The following is a 20,011-nucleotide window of genomic DNA, read 5'->3' on the forward strand; positions in this document are numbered from 1 at the left end:
TAATCCAAGGAATATACAGAACTTTTCGCTGATGCAGACAAAATAGCTCTGTGTCCACACTTAGCTTTCAGCCCCGTGTCCTAGCACACAGAGAACCGCACACCACTGTTCACCTCAGCTGGGGCTCCTGACTAGGAAATCAGGCACTTTTGGTTTTAATGCCTCTAGACCATCATATCTGGCTTTTTTTAGCAAAAAGTAAAGGCAACATGAAATAACGAAACTATAAGGAAAATCATAACCTAATGAAACAAGAAGCCGGGGTGTGAGTGGCTCCATCTTTGCCAACTTCAAAAGCTCATGCACCCAAGGAGCTTCTTGTCTCAGCGTTTCACAGTGATATGCAGAAAACGTCGCCTTCATCCCCCAGGCCCCTCTTGTGTGGATGGTGACAGTGTTTTCAGGGTCACGCAGATAGGACAAGGGTGGAAGAGAGAGGACACCTTTCTGAACTTTCCCCTGAAGGATCAGCAAGGTCACAACAGAGAATCTCTCCTGCCTCCGTGACTAGAACTCTGTCACCCACCCACATGCACACGGATTCCTGATGGGCATAAATGCTACAATGATGAGGCTGACCATTTTATGATATAAAATTACTGGAAACTGACATAAATATTCTCTTTTCCTTTTTCTGTTTTTTTCTTCTTCTTTGTTCTTTTGGAAAGAAGGTCATGTTATGCCACCTACCTACAGAACAGCGTCATCATCATAGCTCACTGCAACCTCAAAGTAATGGGCACAAGTGATCCCACTGCCTCAGCCACCCAAGTGTCTGGGACTACTAAGGTGCAGCCACAGTGGCCGGGTCAGATATATATACGTATATATAAATATATATAAACAAATAAATAATAATATACATATATATATGTGTATATATATACATGTAAACATTGTCTCACTGTGCTGCCAGCCAGGCTGGCCTCAAAATCTCAGCCTGAAGTGACACTCCTACGGTGGCCTCCCAAAGTGATGGGTTTACAGGCATGGGTCACAGAACATGATCATATTCAGTAACTAAGCTTTCTTAACCTGAAGTTAATTAGTTTTCGATCATTACCTGAATTCACTGAAACATTCCTACTGTGATTGAGTTTCATTTCCATTTCTAGTGTGCAAAACTGAGCCTCCATGAGAGTCTAGTGCCTAAAAACATCTCCCCCCAGACACTCACCACTTCTGTGTGCCCTGCCCTCCTTCAGCTGTCCCACCAAGAGCTTGCTATATAGCAGGGGACATGCAAATAGGGCCCTCCCTCTGCTGATGAAAACCAGCCCAGCCCTCACCCTGCAGCTCTGGGACAGGAGCCCCAGCCCCGGCATTCCCAGGTGTCCCCATTCGGTGATCAGCACTGAACACAGACACTCACCATGGAGTCTGGGCTGCGCTGGGTTTTCCTTGTTGCTCTGTTACAAGGTAATTCATGGAGAACTAGAGACATTGGGTGTGGGAGGGGATGTGAGGGAGAGAAACAGGGGTGTGTGTGGCAGTTTCTGACCAGGATGTGTCTGTGTTTGCAGGTGTCCAGTGTGAGGTGCAGCTGGTGGAGTCTGGGGGAGGCTTGGTCCAGCCTGGGGGGTCCCTGAGACTCTCCTGTGCAGCCTCCGGATTCACCTTCAGCAGCTACGCAATGAGCTGGGTCCGCCAGGCTCCAGGGAAGGGACTGGAGTGGGTTGGTTTTATTAGAAACCAGGCTAATGGTGGCACAGCAGAATATGCTGCATCTGTGAAAGGCAGATTCACCATGTCACGGGATGATTCCAAAAGCACCGTCTCTCTGCAAATGAACAGTCTGAGAGCCGAGGACACGGCCCTGTACTACTGTGCCAGTGACACAGTGAGGGGACATCAGTGTGAGCCCAGACACAAACCTCCTGCGGGGCAGCGCGGGGCCGCCAGGGGGCGCACAAGACACGGGAGCAGAGTCAGCCCAGGGCAGGTGCAGGTGGAGGGTGAGGGCTGGTGTCCTCTCGGGGTCGGGGCTTCCTCTCCATAAAGTGGTTTCCTCTGGGGAACGTCTCTGAATCCACGATTCTGTGCTTCCCTCTGCAGTCTCTGAGTTAGATATGTTCGTGGTAATGAGAGAAAATAGTCTGACCTGCAAAAGGCAGAGGTTGGGTTCCAGTCACTTTTTCCTGTTCCTAAATGTACATTAATTAGCAATCCTTCTGAATACGTCTCGGGGACCTCAGGGGCAGACGGAGTCAGCGTCCTAAGCAAGAGCAGGAGGACCCCGCGGTGCTCCGTGTCCCAGCACCAGGCTCCCAACATGGATTCTATCTGACAGGATTCGAGGGCACAGGGACCCACCGACATGTAGTGCAGATGTTGGCTCTGATGGTGTTAGACACCTGCACACACAGGCAGGCACAGACACACACACACACACACACACACACACACACACACACACACTGAGTGGACACGGGAAGGGTTAGTCTCTCCACTACTGAGGTGTCTGCAGAGCAGGGCAGGCCCCTCAACACAGTCCCAAGTGGCTTCGTAGGGCAGGAAGGGAGACGGGCTCAGGTTTCCACAACAGTTCCCTGGTGGGGCAGGGGGGTCTGGTGGGGTCTGGGCCTGTGACAGCCATCTGGTGAGAAAGCACCTGTGATTCCTCCCTGGGATTCCCATGAGTGGGGCAAACAGGGAAGATGAAGGGTGGGCCTTCAGATGTCAGTGGACAGACAGCAGCTAGGAGAATCTGACTTCTTATTCCACTCAACAACTATTAAATGTTTTTAATTTTTCTTTGAAAAGCAGGCAAAGGCCATTATGGGTGGAAAACAATGAGGTCAGCAGGAAAAAAGAAGACATTTCATTAGTATGAACAAATCATAGTACTAATGAGGATGAGTAGGAGGAGGAGTTAGACAGGTCCAATGTCTTGGTCTTGGTCCAATGTCATGGGTGAAACCTTTTCACTGTCCAAGCTCATCAGCTTATCCTGAAGGCCCTGGGTCAGCTCTGGGTTTCAAAATACCAGAATGTTCACAGGTTCTACAGGGGTGCTCGGTTTGAAATTCTCTACCACAGTAGACTGCCAAGTGTCTAGAATTCTGAACTGATGGTGTCATTGTGAATTATGAACCCGAGGGTTTCCTCCCTGGAATGGCACTGCTGTGTTTCCCTTAAAGTCCTTCATAATATTTGTTCCAGTATGGCTCAAGGCCAGTATTTTCCTGATGTTTCCCCAACACACACTCTGTCCTGGTGGAACATGATGAGAGACTGCTAAAAAGATGTAGTAAAAGGAGCCTGAATCTGTGGTGATAGGAGTGTCTATAATGCATGAACTGCTTTCAAAATTGTTTACTCTCGCAGGCAATAGGGAAAATGCTAGCAGGTGTCGTAAAATCTAAATGTTTGTTCAGTTGCTACCAAGTCATGGGGTAACAACTGATGTGTCCTTGAGGGACTGGACCACAATGCTGTAAGCAACTGCTAATGCTAGAGTGGTGAAAGAATTCAAGAATTGCTTAAAACTGTGACATTCAAATTTCATAATGCTAATTGGATCAACAATTTCAACATTATCTGAAGATTTCCCGTGAGTGGACGGTGTGTTATGTGAGCAGTGGTGAAGCCTCACAAGCTTAGACGGCATCACAAACTAGGTTTAGGCTTCTTGGTCTCAGTAATGACACCCTACAACACTTGTTTAGCCCCCATGTTATTTTTTTGCATGATTCCTGTTTATTTTAGTTGGGGCTCTAGGATTTAGAAGTCTATCTCAAATTTTCTTACCTTTTGGTTAATTTTGATAGGTTTTCCAGAACTTTTGAGAAACCCTTTTGTTTGCAAAATATCCCAAGTTCATGTACTACTCTAAAAGCATTCCAATTCAATCCAAGTTTTTTTGATAATGGAGAAGCACTACAAAGGGAAATGACTTCTCCCACATGGGCTGATTTTACCTCCAGTTGAGCACAACGTTGTAGTGAAAACTTTTCTTCCCTAATATGAATCTCTGTTTAATAACTTCCAGTTTTATTAGTGAGGTGTGATTGATGAACAAATAATATAGTCTCAAGGGTCTCCATGAGCATCTAATCCAAGGAATATACAGAACTTTTCGCTGATGCAGACAAAATAGCTCTGTGTCCACACTTAGCTTTCAGCCCCGTGTCCTAGCACACAGAGAACTGCACACCACTGTTCACCTCAGCTGGGGCTCCTGACTAGGAAATCAGGCACTTTTGGTTTTAATGCCTCTAGACCATCATATCTGGCTTTTTTTAGCAAAAAGTAAAGGCAACATGAAATAACGAAACTATAAGGAAAATCATAACCTAATGAAACAAGAAGCCGGGGTGTGAGTGGCTCCATCTTTGCCAACTTCAAAAGCTCATGCACCCAAGGAGCTTCTTGTCTCAGCGTTTCACAGTGATATGCAGAAAACGTCGCCTTCATCCCCCAGGCCCCTCTTGTGTGGATGGTGACAGTGTTTTCAGGGTCACGCAGATAGGACAAGGGTGGAAGAGAGAGGACACCTTTCTGAACTTTCCCCTGAAGGATCAGCAAGGTCACAACAGAGAATCTCTCCTGCCTCCGTGACTAGAACTCTGTCACCCGCCCACATGCACACGGATTCCTGATGGGCATAAATGCTACAATGATGAGGCTGACCATTTTATGATATAAAATTACTGGAAACTGACATAAATATTCTCTTTTCCTTTTTCTGTTTTTTTCTTCTTCTTTGTTCTTTTGGAAAGAAGGTCATGTTATGCCACCTACCTACAGAACAGCGTCATCATCATAGCTCACTGCAACCTCAAAGTAATGGGCACAAGTGATCCCACTGCCTCAGCCACCCAAGTGTCTGGGACTACTAAGGTGCAGCCACAGTGGCCGGGTCAGATATATATACGTATATATAAATATATATAAACAAATAAATAATAATATACATATATATATATGTGTATATATATACATGTAAACATTGTCTCACTGTGCTGCCAGCCAGGCTGGCCTCAAAATCTCAGCCTGAAGTGACACTCCTACGGTGGCCTCCCAAAGTGATGGGTTTACAGGCATGGGTCACAGAACATGATCATATTCAGTAACTAAGCTTTCTTAACCTAAAGTTAATTAGTTTTCGATCATTACCTGAATTCACTGAAACATTCCTACTGTGATTGAGTTTCATTTCCATTTCTAGTGTGCAAAACTGAGCCTCCATGAGAGTCTAGTGCCTAAAAACATCTCCCCCCAGACACTCACCACTTCTGTGTGCCCTGCCCTCCTTCAGCTGTCCCACCAAGAGCTTGCTATATAGCAGGGGACATGCAAATAGGGCCCTCCCTCTGCTGATGAAAACCAGCCCAGCCCTCACCCTGCAGCTCTGGGACAGGAGCCCCAGCCCCGGCATTCCCAGGTGTCCCCATTCGGTGATCAGCACTGAACACAGACACTCACCATGGAGTCTGGGCTGCGCTGGGTTTTCCTTGTTGCTCTGTTACAAGGTAATTCATGGAGAACTGGAGATATTGGGAGTGGGAGTGCATGTGAGTGAGAGAAACAGGGGTCTGTGTGGCAGTTTCTGACCAGGATGTGTCTGTGTTTGCAGGTGTCCAGTGTGAGGTGCAGCTGGTGGAGTCTGGGGGAGGCTTGGTCCAGCCTGGGGGGTCCCTGAGACTCTCCTGTGCAGCCTCCGGATTCACCTTCAGCAGCTATGCCATGCACTGGGTTCGCCAGGCTCCAGGGAAGGGGCTGGAGTGGGTCTCAAGGACTAGTAATGGTGGTAGCACATACTACGCAGACGCCGTGAAGGGCCGATTCACCATCTCCAGAGACAATGGCAAGAACACGGTGTCTCTCCAAATGAACAGTCTGAGAGCCGAGGACAGGGCCCTGTACTACTGTGCCAGAGACACAGTGAGGGGACATCAGTGTGAGCCCAGACACAAACCTCCTGCCAGGCAGCGCGGGGCCGCCAGGGGGCGCCCAAGACACGGGAGCAGAGTCAGCCCCGGGCAGGTGCAGGTGGAGGGAAAAATAATGGTTCATTTCCTGTCAGAGTTTGGGGCCTCCTCTCTAGAAATTTCATCCTGTGATCTATCTTGTTCTGTGTGTCTTTGCTAGTCACTGTAGGCACTGAATTAGAAACGTCTTTTTCCAGTAAATGAACACGTTCTCACCTGCACACAAGGCAGAATGTCACTCACATGGGTAGAAGTGACCCTGCGGTTGTCACAGGGGTCAGAGGCCTGAGGAAGCCCAGGGGAACCTGCTGCGCATTTTCCAACCAGAGTCAGCACAGACCTCAGTGGGACCCCTGAGTGGGACAGTCTTTGGGATTCAGATTGGGACATGCAGGGACCTGGGCAGGGTCAGTGTCTCATAAAACCTAATGGTTTTACATTTTTCTCTCCTCATTTAAAACTAAACTTTCCTGATGCAGAACTAATTCAGTTCTATTTTCTTCTGCAAGTCTGTTTTCTTTCTCCCTAGGTTCTATTTTCACATCTTCGTCTTCTCCTTCTTCCCCTAGAAAATGGGGGATGTGGTCTCCGTGTCTAAATCCCGGGGCTGAGGCCCTTTACCTGCAGCTCAGGTGTGGCCCAGGCTGTGGTTCCTGTGGGACCTGGGAAAGATTGATGGGACTGTGTCACCCACCACTGCTGGGACCCTCCTGCTGTCACCTGGGCCTGGACTCACGTTGGAAATGCAAGTGGCCATTAGTAGCTGAGAGAATGAGAGTGATTGGTCAGAGTGGGATGTGTCCACTGAGACTCTCACAGAGTCACCTTCAACACCTGTGGCATCGGGGAGACCTGCAGGTGGAACCTGAATGTGCTGAGCTCCCTGTGGTGGCATCCAGGTCCTTGTGAGTGGTGTCCCTGTGACTCCACATGATGACACAGCACCCTGCAGTCGACCCCTCCTGTGTGAAGTGCCTGCCCCAGATGGTCCTTTGTCCAGGAGCCTCCTCATCCTCCCCCCTCTGCTCCTCCTGACTGCCCTCTCCTGTGTCCCCCTCCTTCCTGTGGAGAGCAAACTCGTCCCCTGGTTTTACTCTCACCCCCATCGTCATAAAGAGGGAACCAGGGTCATGTAGTGAACAAGGATTTGTCTCTAGACAACATGGGCTTTGGAAAAGATTTCTTCCAAAATGTAGTTTGTCATGAGAGACTCTCATGGAAAATGAGGTGCACTGTCCATCTTATGAGGAAATTTCCATTCTTGAGTTATTTCTATGTCTACCTGTACACACAGATATGTCTTCCTCATAAGTAGGAAACAGTTGAATGTGTGAGAGGCTTTGCCACCTTGTACAGTCCCTGCCTATGAAATGGCTACAGTCAGACAGGAAGATGCTAACACCACACTGCACATCAGGGAGTGTGGAGGAAGGGACAGGAGCAGCAGGACAAATGTGCCCACTGCTCCTTTAGAGTTATTCTGTTGAGTTTAGCTATTTATATAGTATTTTTAATTCTAAGTTCCTACAGCACTAAAACACACTTGGTTTATGTAAAGCCCAAGAGAGCTGCAAGCTCAGGTTTTGGTGAGCTCATATCGTGGTGCAGGACGCTGTGGGTGGCCCTGAGGTGGCCACAGGTGAAGGGTCACTCAGCGTGTGGGTGAGGAACACGGACATTATGGCAAAGAAGGCAGGTGTCCTCCTGGGGAGAACAGGACACGGGGCCTCTGTGGGCTGAGTCTGCAAGGGCTCGGGCAGGGGCCCCAGGGTCTGTCCTAGAGAAATGGCATCAGATGACAGGACCTGATGTTGAGCGATTCTGGAATAAAGTGAGGAGCAGGGAAATCAGCCTGGGGGGCTCCCCTGAGGCCTTGAGAGAGGTTGCTCTATGAATGTGACATCATGACATTTGGAGCAGAGGAGCAGAGAGCCACAATGGAGCAGCCGCCACCCCGGACCTGTTGAATGAGATCATGTGTGTGTGGAAGCAGCACAGCTGACGCACGGCAGGAGCGGATGGCGTGGATGGGTGTGGCTGCACGTGTGTGTCGTGGGAAAGTGGGATCCGTGCAGGGCAACTCAGGTCAGCGCAGGATCCTCTGTTCACAGTATCGCAGCTCGGAATGTTCACATCTACAGTTGGCAACATGCTTATTTTCTTAGTTTATTTGCTAAAGGCAGTAGTATATGTTTCAAACAATTCATGATTATTTCATATTTCCTGATATTTATAGGTTCTTTTTTTCAGTAAATTTGCTAATCTGTGGCTGAGAGCCTGTTTAAATATGCCCCTGTCAGAGCATAGCAACCAAATCTACAAGAGAAAAATATTCACCAGTTCCTGATTGAAAGAAGTCAGCGATTTCAGTAAGATGCATGTGGTGGCAGTTTCTGGAGCCACAAGATGACGCTTGCAGGCACCTACCGTGAGATGCCTTCATTCTCTCCCAGGCAAACACAGCAAATGGGGACGGCTACAGCAGACACAGTTGGGATGTTCTCCTCTGTTCTAAACTGCTCTTGCATAATGGGTTTCAGCTTTGAACAGTCTATTTTAACTTACGTCAGCCTGTATTTACTATTTTAATGGGATGATACATGGGGGTCTTGCTTTCTCATACCTAAGAGTAAGTCATAATGAAATAACAGGCACCACAGACTAGGAGATGCCCCCCCTCCCCCGACAGTCCCGCCTCTCCGCAGGGATTTACCACTGGTGCTCAGGCCGGAGGGTCAGCTGAGGGATCTGTTGCAGAGGGGGTGGCACCCAGGGCTGGTCGCAAAGACAGTAAAAGGGGACGTGCTGAATATCAGGGCTTTGCATGTTTCCCTTAATTCTGAATTCATGAATTCATGAGACAGCCAGTAATATACAGTCACCATCACGGCTGAAAGCATAAGGGGTCTTTAATAATTTACGTTCTAACTCACGAGAGCACCAGGAAAGTCCACCTGGGCCTCTGCTTTCCTCAGTTGGAACTATTCAAACAATTTCTTTGCAAAGTTGTTTTCTTTGCTTGGTCTCCTCCCTCCATGTTTGTAAGTAACATGAAGCTTTCGTACTTTATCAGCTGCACCCTCTGATGAGGCTACATCTGAACTATTTTTCATATCAAATTACATTTAGAATTTTAAAATGAACAATTGTTGAAAAATATGTCTAAAAGAAAAGAAATAAGGCCGGGCGCGGTGGCTCACGCCTGTAATCCTAGCCCTCTGGGAGGCCGAGGCGGGTGGATCGCTCGAGGTCAGGAGTTCGAGACCAGGCTGAGTGAGACCCCGTCTCTACTAAAAATAGAAATAAATTATCTGGACAACTAAAAATATATATAGAAAAAATTAGCCGGTTATGGTGGCTCATGCCTGTAGTCCCAGCTACTCGGGAGGCTGAGGCAGGAGGATCGCTTAAGCCCAGGAGTCTGAGGTTGCTGTGAGCTAGGCTGACGCCACGGCACTCACTCTAGCCCAGGCAAGAAAGTGAGACTCTGTCTCAAAAAAAAAAGAAAAAAGAAATAAAGGGCGCTGTTTTTTGTTAATTCCAGTGTCAGAAGTCATTCATACTTTACGATAGATTTGATTGTTAGTACGTTTAGTTGCTTAGGGAAGCAGAAACATTTGTCCAGCCTGAGAGTACTTTATGTTCCTGAAACAAACCAGTTACTGACCATGGATTTCAGCTGGTCGTCCAAAGATAGTTTGGCAGGGTGCCACACACGTAGGCTGCTAGGAAGAGCATTGCAGTGCTGAAGTGTATCGGAATCCACATCTTCCTACAGCCCAGAGGTTCCCTCCACGGTTGTACAGGAGGAGCCCTTTCCCCAAAAGCCCTGGGGACAGTGAGCTCCCACCGAGGAGGCACCTTCACCCTGTGTCCCTGCAGCTCTGTCTATGCAAATAGCCCCAGGTTCAAGGAGAGATATAGGCAGGCGTGTGAGCAAGACGTTCTGTGTCTTTGCTCCGGGAAGCACTGTCCTCGCTGAGAAACCCATGGCCCCTGCGCTGGCCCTGCTCTGCCTGCTGGCCGCTCTGCAGGGTGAGTGTCCCACGGGTTCAGAAACGGGCTGATGGCCATGAGGCAATGTGTCTGTGTCACTCACGCTTGTTCTCTGTCCGCAGGTGTCCTGAGCGAGGACCACCTTATGCAATGGGGGGAGGGAGTGGTGGTCTCCTCACAGAAGCTCAGCCTCACCTGTGCTGCCTACACGCGCTCCATTTCGGAATATGCCGTGTCCTGGGTCCGCCTTCCCCACGGGAAGGGCCTTGAGTGGATTGGTGTGATCTGGGCTAATGGGAACACCAACTACAGCCCCAACCTCCAGTCCAGAGTCAGCATCTCCAGAAACACAAACAAGAACCAAGTGTTCCTAGAGCTGAGGAGCGTCACTGCTGAGGACACAGGCACATACTACTGTGCCCAGGGCACCGTGGTCCGGATCCAGGGTGAGCCCAGACACGATTCTGCCCTCCAGCAGTGCTCGGGGCCTCCAGGGGGCGCTCGGGAACCACTGAGCCCTGGTCCCTGCACAGCATGTGGGTTTAGGGCTAATTTCCAGGCAAGAGGTTTTCTTTGCATGCCCTGCAAACTTCCTGATGTGCAGAAAATACAAAGATTTTAGAATATGAAAACCAAGAGGCACGTTCATTTTAAAGTAATGAGCTCATAAGTATGACACCCACATTGCTGAAGGACCAGTTATTGGAATAACTTTAACCTATGTAATCATCACAATAATCCTAAGAATGTAGAAGTGCAATCATTCTAATTTCATATATGAATAACTTTACGTAAGAGCATTCTAAACGATCCCAAATATTCTTATTTTGTTTGACTAGTTCTTCATTGTATTACTTTGCTGTATTTCGTTGATGTCTGTTTAGGAAGATCATACACAAATGGCCCCTGGTGCTGGTCAAAAAACCCACAGCCTATGCAGCAGTCCCGAGGTGGAGCTTCTCATTATGTCCATGTTGCAGCAGCAGAAGGAACTGTCTCAACAGTTCAGTCCATTTTTGTAGAGGGTTAGGGTCGAGACGTGAGAACCCTGGGAGTGGGACAGGACTTTGACAAAGAGCAACCTGTGGACATGTCAGTTCACTGAGCAAAAGCTGCTCGAGCTTGAGGGTAACATTCCACCAATGAGGGATGTCTGCAAACAGACCCCGCCTTGAAGCCTCAGGGCTACAGCCTGGATGTCTGCACATGAACCTGGGCTTGTAATCCAAAGGCAAAGGTGGCCAGAATGATCAAAGGACGTCAGCCCAGCAGATAAGAGAGTTTGCTATTCTAAGCCTGAGGCAATGTTCCTATCTCTCTCCTGAGTTCAGGTCTCAGTAAACGAAGAACTTGATAAAGTAGGAAGAAGTATGTGGTCTCTTTGCTGCCATTTAGATTATAGGCTTTACTGCTAAACCACGAGGTTTTCACATGAAATCATTGTAATCTATAACACGAAAAAGAGAGTAAAAATGGGTGCTAGACTTCAGTCAGTACCACCTGGATCATGGGAATGCTGGTGGTCCCCTGACCTCCCCACACCCTTTCACCTTACTTTTTGTGTCCGTATCTTTACCTCTCCCATCTCTTGCTATGCAGACTGCCTGGGGACCTGGTTATAGCAGGGGCATCGCAAACTCCATATCTGGCTCAGGGAGTAGGGTCTCCGAATGTTAAGAGCCAAAAGCTTCAAAACTACTGACTGTTATACCTTTTGGCCATATAATCTTAAAGGCTAAAATGTTAATATCATCAAAGCTATTTCTGTAATGTCACAGCGTGAGTTTCGTGCCAAAAAATCATTAACCTGCTATCTCGCTTCTCTAAAACTGCTTGCTAAAGACAGTGCCCCAAGTGTGGGAATGCAACACCCACGTTCTGCATGACCAACCCCTAAACTGCCCAGACCCTGTTGCACCAGGACATGAGAGTGATATAATACTGCTTTTTGCCCCTGGAATGATGCTTGCTCTGCCCCAGTGATTTTTTACCTGTGATAAAAGCTTTCTGCTTCAAGGGCTCAGGGCTGCTCTCTGTGCCTCTACTCTCTGCAGCACAGGAGTAGTCACTGGGCACCTAATAAAGACTCCAAATGTGGCTCAGCTCGGTCTTTAGGTGGTCATTTCTCCTGTCTCAGACCATAACACGAAGAGCAGCAGTAGGAGCTCCGGTTCAGCGTTGTAGAGATCTGAAGGAGGCTGTCAGCCCTGAGTGCCGGCCAGCATAAGGATTTGGTAAGTTTCGCCTTCAGGAATTTGTCAGGTCAGGGAAACAAAAGGAGAAAAACCAGTTTAAGTTTGTTGAACATACTGAACTTTTGCAAACTCTTCTTCAAGGTATGGGGCGTTAAGGTTAGGCGACAGGCTCTTGAGGAACTGTTTCATCTTATAGCTAAACATTGCTACTGATTTCCTCCTCCCGGTACTCTGGGATTGCGTTGGTGGAGACTGGCCCTCAGTGCCCTCCGGAGAGCCCCTGAGAGGAGGGAGCGAGTTCCTCTTCCGCTCTGGCAACTCTGTGCTCTCATTTCTCAAGCTCTTCACCTTGTCAGTCTGACTCGGATTCTCAAGATGGTGCTGCTGCACCTGTCCACGCAGGGGAGGATTTGGAAAGACAGCCAACCCAGGAGCAAGAGGTCATATGTGACCTACCTGTTGTCAATTTGGATGACCCAGAACAGTACTCGACTAATGTCCTGAATGTCCCTTCTGCTCCCTGAAATGAAGCCGTGCAGGTGACGGAGGAAAATTCGCATCCTGAGTGGGATGATCGCACTCCTCCTCCTCTGCCTGCTGTCCCTCCGCCTTCTTGAGAACCGCCGGTGTATTCCAGTCTGGGACTAAACCCAGTTAGATTCGGTTCATGTCCTAATCCTCAACCTTGGTGTCCTCCTTCCTCTTCATCCTTTCTACCTCCAGCTCCTGCTGTATCTACACTACCTTCCTTTGTGCCCTCAGCCCCTCCTGTGCCAACGTCGCTGTTGTCCCTACGCAACCGAGAGGCACCAGCTCTCGTTCTCGCACTCACGAAACGGGTATCATGGGCAGTGTTGGAGAAGCCCCGAGACAGGGAGATCTGGAAGCGTCCATGTTTCCTGTCGCTGTTGTTCAAGATCTTGATGATGAGGAAGAGCGAGGAGAGGCTTGAGAGCCTCCTTATGAGCATACACCCATTCCCCTTAAAACCTTAAAAGATTTAAAGCAAGCTTGAACAACCTATGGAACTAATTCTCCATTTACCATGGGTATTATAGAAGGTTTAACTCAGTCTGAGAGATTTACCCTTTGGGATTGGGACATGTTAGCAAGAACTCCTTTGTCTCCTTCTGAATTTTTGCCATTCTTGTCCTGGTGGAATGATGAAGCTCAATAAACGGCTTGGCGTAATCACTCTCAAGAGCCTCCAATAAACATAACTGCGGATCAAATTACAGGGCAGGGTCAGTGGCATGAATTGAATGCCCAATTATGGCATAATGATCAGCTTATAGTCCAGGTCTGGAATTGTTGCTTCAAGGCTTGGAAAAAAATTCATGCCCCAGGTCAAATTACTCCTTCTTGTGTGTCAGTTAAACAAGGACCAACAGAGCCTTGTGTACACTTTATTGCCAGACTGCAGGATGTTTTAGAAAAGACCATAGATGCTCCCCCTGTAAGAAATATGCTTCTCCATTTGTTGGCTTTTGATAATGCTGACTCAGAGTGCCAGCATTTGAAAAGACCACAGAAAGCAAGAGGGAAGAATATATTAAAATTTGTAGAGAAGTGGGCTCAGAAACATGTAAGATGCAATTGCTTGCTGAAGCCGTAAATGGGAAAGGTCCTGATATGACTGGCTCTCAATCTGGAACAAAATATTTTAATTATGGAAAAACTGGGCACATAAAAAAGATTGTAGACAAGCCCATCGGAATTCAAATAATAATAACTGGAAGGGCTCGAATGTCTCACCGGGAACCTGCCTCCAGTGTAATAAAGGATATCATAGGACTAATGAATTCCTTTCCAAATACCGTGGGAAAGGACAACTTTTGACTGATTTGGGAAACAGCGGGAGGGGCCGAGCTCAGGGCCCCGCCAATAACAATGTGAAGAACAACTGGACTCAAGTCACCTTGAATGGGACAACTCAACACCCTGAAGCATTTCCCACTGGGAAGCCAGCCTCTCAAAGCTCACAGTGAAAGACTTTTCCCCAGCAACAAAAGGAAGTGCGGCTTTAGATCGGACTGCTTTCCGTGATCGGCTGTTACTGCCCTCTGCCTGAATTTGTAAAGTGCCAACAGGTGTCTATGGTCCTCTTCCTGCTAATACGGTAGGATTAATTATTGGAAGGAGCTCCTTGACTGTCAACGGTGTTAAAGTACATCTTGGGGTAATTGATTCTGATTTTACTGATGAAATTATGGTCATGACGTGTTCTGATGGAGAATATCATATTCAGGCAGGAGATCGTATCACTCAAGTATTGCCATTACCTTACATTCAAACCCGCAGTTCAGATGTTCAGTGTCAAGGAGGTTTTCGAAGTACAGGCAAAAATATTTTTGGCAAACATTTAGAAATGATCAACAGCCCCGGGATAAATTAAAATTAAAGGGAAAGCCCTTTACAGGATTAGGAGACACTGGAGCCGATGTGACTATAATAGCAAAAAGATTTTGGCCTTCGACCAGGCCTTTACAAGAAGTCCCCATGGTTTTGACCAATATTGGAACTATGACTAATATTCTTCAAAGTCAACAAATTCTTAATTGTCAAGGACCTGAAAAACAAGTCACCATCCTCCAACCATACGTGGCTGACATTGCAATTAATTTATGGGGTCACAGCTGGGCGCGGTGGCTCACACCTGTAATCCTAGAACTCTGGGAGGCCGAGGCGGGTGGATTGTTTGAGCTCAGGAGTTCGAGACCAGCCTGAGCAAGAGCGAGACCCCATCTCTACTAAAAGTAGAAAAGAAATTATATGGACAACTAAAAATATATAGAAAAAATGAGCCAGGCATGGTGGTGCATGCCTGTAGTCCCTGCTACTCGGGAGGCTGAGGCAGGAGGATCACTTGAGCCCAGGAGTTTGAGGTTGCTGTGAGCTAGGCTGACGCCACGGCACTGTAGCCCGGGCAACAGAGTGAGTCTCTGTCTCAAAAAAAAAAAAAAGAAAAGAAAAAAAGAAAAATTATGGGGTCACGATTTACTACAACAATGGGGTGCATTTCTAAGCATTCCTAACCTTTCCACCCCGGCTAAAAACATGATGATGGATATGAATTTGAACCCTTGTCATGGATTAGGCACAAGGCATGCCAACTTTTACCCAGCCAAGGGACCCAAACCCCTCATCAGGGTCTAGGTTATCAAAATTTTGGGTAGCGGCCACTGGGAATAAAGAGCACCTATGCTCTGTCCTTAACTTGGCTTTCTGAAGAGCCAATTTGGATAGAGCATTGGCCGCTAAATAAAGAAAAACTCGGTGATCTTCAACAATTGGTCACAGAACAGCTTCAAGCTGGGCATATTGAAGAATCTCATAGTCCTTGGAATTCTCCAGTTTCTGTCGTTAAAAAAAAAAAAATCAGGAAAATGAAGAATGTTAACAGACTTAAGAAAAATAAATTCTATCCCTCAGCCCATGGGAGCTCTGCAACCCGGGCTGCCATAACCGGCTATGATTCCTGAAAACTGGCATATTATTATCATAGATTTAAAAGATTGTTTCTTTACCATTCCTTTACAACCAGATGATAGGAAAAAATTTGCTTTTAGTGTCCCGGCCTTAAATAATCCTAGGCCTGCTAAAGATATCAATGGAAAGTCTTACTTCAGGGTATGTTAAATAGTCCAACCCTGTGTCAACATTTTGTTCATAGACCATTACAACTTTTAAGAAAAGACTTTCCTCAGGCTTATATTATTCATTACATGGATGATGTACTTTTTGCCTATTCTTCTGAACAGCAGCTTACTTCCTTATATGCCAAAGCTCAAATTGTCTTACAATTGTTCAGCCTCATTATTGCTGAAGATACAGAAAAATCATCCCTTCTCATATTTGGGTCTTATTATAGACCACAGTAAAATTACACCCCAGAAGGTTCAAATAAGAACAGATAAACTGCTGACCTTAAATGACTTTGAGAAATTGTTAGGAGACATAAACTTGCTCCTACCTGTGTTAGGAATTCCTACCCATGGTCTGCAGAACTTGTTTGACATTTTTAAGGGAGATGCAGATATTAATAGTCCTTGTAAACTTACAAAAGCTGCCAGTCAAGAATTAGCTTGGTTCCAGAGCCACATTCACAACTTCCAACTCTCTAGAGTGGAACTGGAAAAACCAGTCAATCTACTTGTCTTTCCAACTGAACATTCTCCCACTGCTGCTTTAACTCAGGAAGAATGTATAATTGAATGGATTTTTCTCCCTCAGAAACAACAAAAGCATCTAAGCACCTACTTACACAAAATAGGTCAAATAATATTTAAAGGAAGATAAAGGCTAAAACAATTAAATGGATATGATCCTAATAAAATTATAGTCCCTCTAACTGATCTCCAAATTCAAGGGGCGTTTCAACAAAATTTGGATTCGTAAGTCGGAATAGTGGATTTCTTAGCAATAATAATAGATAACCATTATCCTAAACATAAGCTTTTTTAATTTTTAAAATTAACTACTTGGATCTTGCCAAAAATAACTAAAAATACTCCTATTTTAACAGCACCTACCTTTTTTACAGATGAAAGCAGTAATGGCAGGGCTGGCTATTCAGGCCCATTAACAAAAATATGGCAAATGCCATTTCAGTCAGCCCAAAAAGCTGAGTTACAGACTGTAAGCCAGTTATTACAGGATTATAATCTTTCTTTAACTATTGTTTCTGACTCTCAATATGTGGTGCAAGTGGTACAGGTCTTAAAAACTGTGACTGTTACAGACAATGATGAATTATCTACACTGTTCTCTTAATTACAAGAAACTATGCCTAACAGACAGTTTCCTCTTTTTAACCCATGTACGATCTCACACTAAATTACCTGGACTTTTGGTCTGTGGAAATGATAAAATAGATCGATTACTAATAGGTACAGTGGAAGAGGCTGTTGCTTTTCACTAACTCATATCGATGCTAAAGGACTGGCCTTAAAATATAAACTTACGCAAAATCAAGCGAAACATATTGTGTCACATTGCCCAACCTGTCAAATTATTAATCAGCCAAATTTTCAGCAGGAGTCAATCCACAAGGACTCTCTCCAAGTGAATTATGGCAAATGGATGTAACTCATATTTCAGAATTTGGAAAATTAGGAATAGTACATGTTACAGTAGATATTTTTTGCCATTATGGGCATAGCAAACACCGCTAAAACTGACAATGGACCTACATATTCTTCATGTTCTTTTTCCACCTTTTGTTTTCACTGGAATATAAAACATATCTGGGTTTGAGCTGCCGGCTCGGTATCCATATCATCTGTGCACTCTCTGTCAAGACACAAGCATAACCTCGACCTCCCATTTTAACCCATCCTTTTGTCCATACATTTGTACTATCATCTTTCATCTATCATCTGTCAACATATAGGTTGATAATCAGGAGATTTTTTCATTACCTGAGACCAATGTTTTTCTACTGCTGTCCTATTGTCATCTTTTTTAATGTTCAAAAATTTTAAGGTAAATAAAGCTTGGTTTAATCTGTCTTTAGGAGACCATACCCCTTCCCCATTTTGTTTTAATAACATGTTTTTAAGAGTTAAATGTGTACTCTCAATGATTCCTTGACCTTGAGGGTTATATGGAATCTGATTTTGAGTAAGTTTATATTTTAAGGCCAATCCTTTAGCATCGATACGAGTTAATGAAAAGCAGCAGCCTCTTCCACGGTACCTATTTGATTAGTAATTGATCTATTTTATCAATTCCAGAGACCAAAAGTCCAGGTAATGTAGTATGAGATCGTAACGGGGAAGGGTTAATTTTGTTAAGGTCTATATAGATTCTTGTTATCAGCCCTTTACTGTATGTGCAGCATGCAAATATTTTCTCCCATTCTGTAGGTTGTCTATTTGCTCTAATGATAGTTTCCTTGTGTGTGCAGAAGCCTTTTAATTTGATCAGCTCCTATTTATTTATTTTTCTTGCTGCTGTGATTGCTTTGGGGGTGTTCTTCATAAACTCTTTTTTTTCAGCTTATTATGGGGGTACAAATGTTTAGGTTACGTATATTACCCTTGCCCCCCTCCACCCCGAGTCAGAGCTTCAAGCATGTCCATCCCCCAGACGGGGGGCATCGCACTCATTATGTATGTACATACACATCCCCTCCTCCCCCCTCCCATCTGCCTGATGCCTGATAAATGTCATTCCTATATGTGCACTTAGGTGTTGATCAGTGAAACCAATTTGATGGTGAGTACATGTGGTGCTTATTTTTCCGTTCTTGGGATACTTCACTTAGTAGAATGGGTTCGTCATAAATTCTTTACCATGGCCGATGTGTCTAAGAGTTTTCCCAACATTTTCTTCTAGAATTCTTAAGGTTTCATCCCTTAGGTTTAAGTCTGTTATTCATCATCAGTTGATTTTTGTGAGAGGTGAGAGGTAGGGATCCAGTTTCAACCTTCTGCATGTGGCTGCCTAGTTTTCCCAGAACCATTTATTAAATAGAGATTCTTTTCCACAGTGTATATTTTTGTCTGCTTTGTCAAAGACTAGATGACAATATGAGGATGGTTTTGTATCTAGATTCTCAGTCCTGTTCCAAAGGTCTACGTCTCTGTTATTGTGCCAGTACCATGCTCTTTTGGTTACTGTAGTTTTGTAGTAATCCCTGAAGTCTGGTAGACTGATGCTTCAGAATTTGTTCATTTTGCTTAAGATTGCTTTGGCTATACAAGGTCTTCTCCAGTTTCATACAAAGGATCGAAATACTTTTTCTAGATCTGTAAAGAATGATGATGGAATTTTGATAGGGATTTCATTAATTCTGGAAATCACTTTAGGTAGTATGTAAATTTTAACAATATTGATTCTGCCACTTCATGAGGACGATAGGATTTTCCATCTGTTTACATCTTCTACAATTTCTTTTCTCAGTGTTTCATAGTTCTTCCTGCATATATCTCTCACCTCCTTCATTAAATATGTTCCTATATATTTAATTTTCTTTCATGCTATTGTGTAAAGGTGTTGCATCTTTGATTTTATTTTAGGGTTGATTGTTATTGGCATATATGCATGCTGCTGATTTGTGAGCATTGATTTTTGTATCCTGAAACTTTACCAAATTCTGACCTCTTCTGCCCCCATTTGGACACACTTAATTCCACTCTCTTGTGTGATTGTTCCAATCCTGACCTTAACCCTAAATGAAATTGAGAACAAAAGAACTATACAGAAGATTAATAAACCAAAATTTGGTTTTTTGAAAAGATAAACATTGAGAGCCCTCTTCCTAGATTGAGAGAACTAGAAAGGAAAGGACTCCAATAAACTCAATTAGAAATGAAAAAGGAGAGGTCACTACAGATATCACGGAAATACAAAACATCGTCTTTGAATACAATAAAAATCTCTATACTCCAAAACTACAAAATGTTACAGGAATGGGCAAGTACTTAGAAACACACAACCTTCCTAGGCTCAATCAGGAAGAAATAAAATTCCTGAACAGACCAATATCAATCGTAGAAATTGAAGCAGCAATTAAAAATCTTCCAACAGAAAAAAGTCCCACACCAGATGGGTTCACACCTGAGTTTTATCAAACCTACAAAGAAGAACTCATACCTGTACTGCAGAAATTATTCCACAACATTGAGAATGATGGTATCCTCCAAAACTCATTCTATGAAGCCAATATCACCTTGATACCAAAGCCAGGAAAGGACACAAAAAAAAAAAAAAAAAAAAAAACAAAGAAAAGAAAACTACAGACCAATATCCCTCGTGAATATAGATGCGAAAATCCTCAACAAAATCTTGACAAACCAAAGCCAACAACACATCAAAAAAAATAATGCATCATGACCAGGCAGGCTTTATCCCACAGATACAAAGTTGGATCAACATATGTAA

The 20,011-nt window shown here is 45.0% G+C and overlaps 1 protein-coding gene across 1 annotated transcript; it reads left to right on the top strand.

The window, feature by feature from the left end:
• Positions 1-1,373: 1,373 nt before the first annotated feature.
• LOC123643401 lies at positions 1,374-10,551 on the top strand. Its single transcript, XM_045558919.1, has 6 exons — positions 1,374-1,419; positions 1,524-1,846; positions 5,707-5,886; positions 7,542-7,629; positions 9,816-9,968; positions 10,052-10,551. Exons 1-6 carry the CDS (start codon positions 1,374-1,376, stop codon positions 10,549-10,551), a joined length of 1,290 nt encoding a protein of 429 aa, XP_045414875.1.
• Positions 10,552-20,011: the final 9,460 nt, after the last annotated feature.

Source organism: Lemur catta, chromosome 1 (assembly GCF_020740605.2).
Source record: "Lemur catta isolate mLemCat1 chromosome 1, mLemCat1.pri, whole genome shotgun sequence".
NCBI classification, from domain to species: domain Eukaryota; kingdom Metazoa; phylum Chordata; class Mammalia; order Primates; family Lemuridae; genus Lemur; species Lemur catta.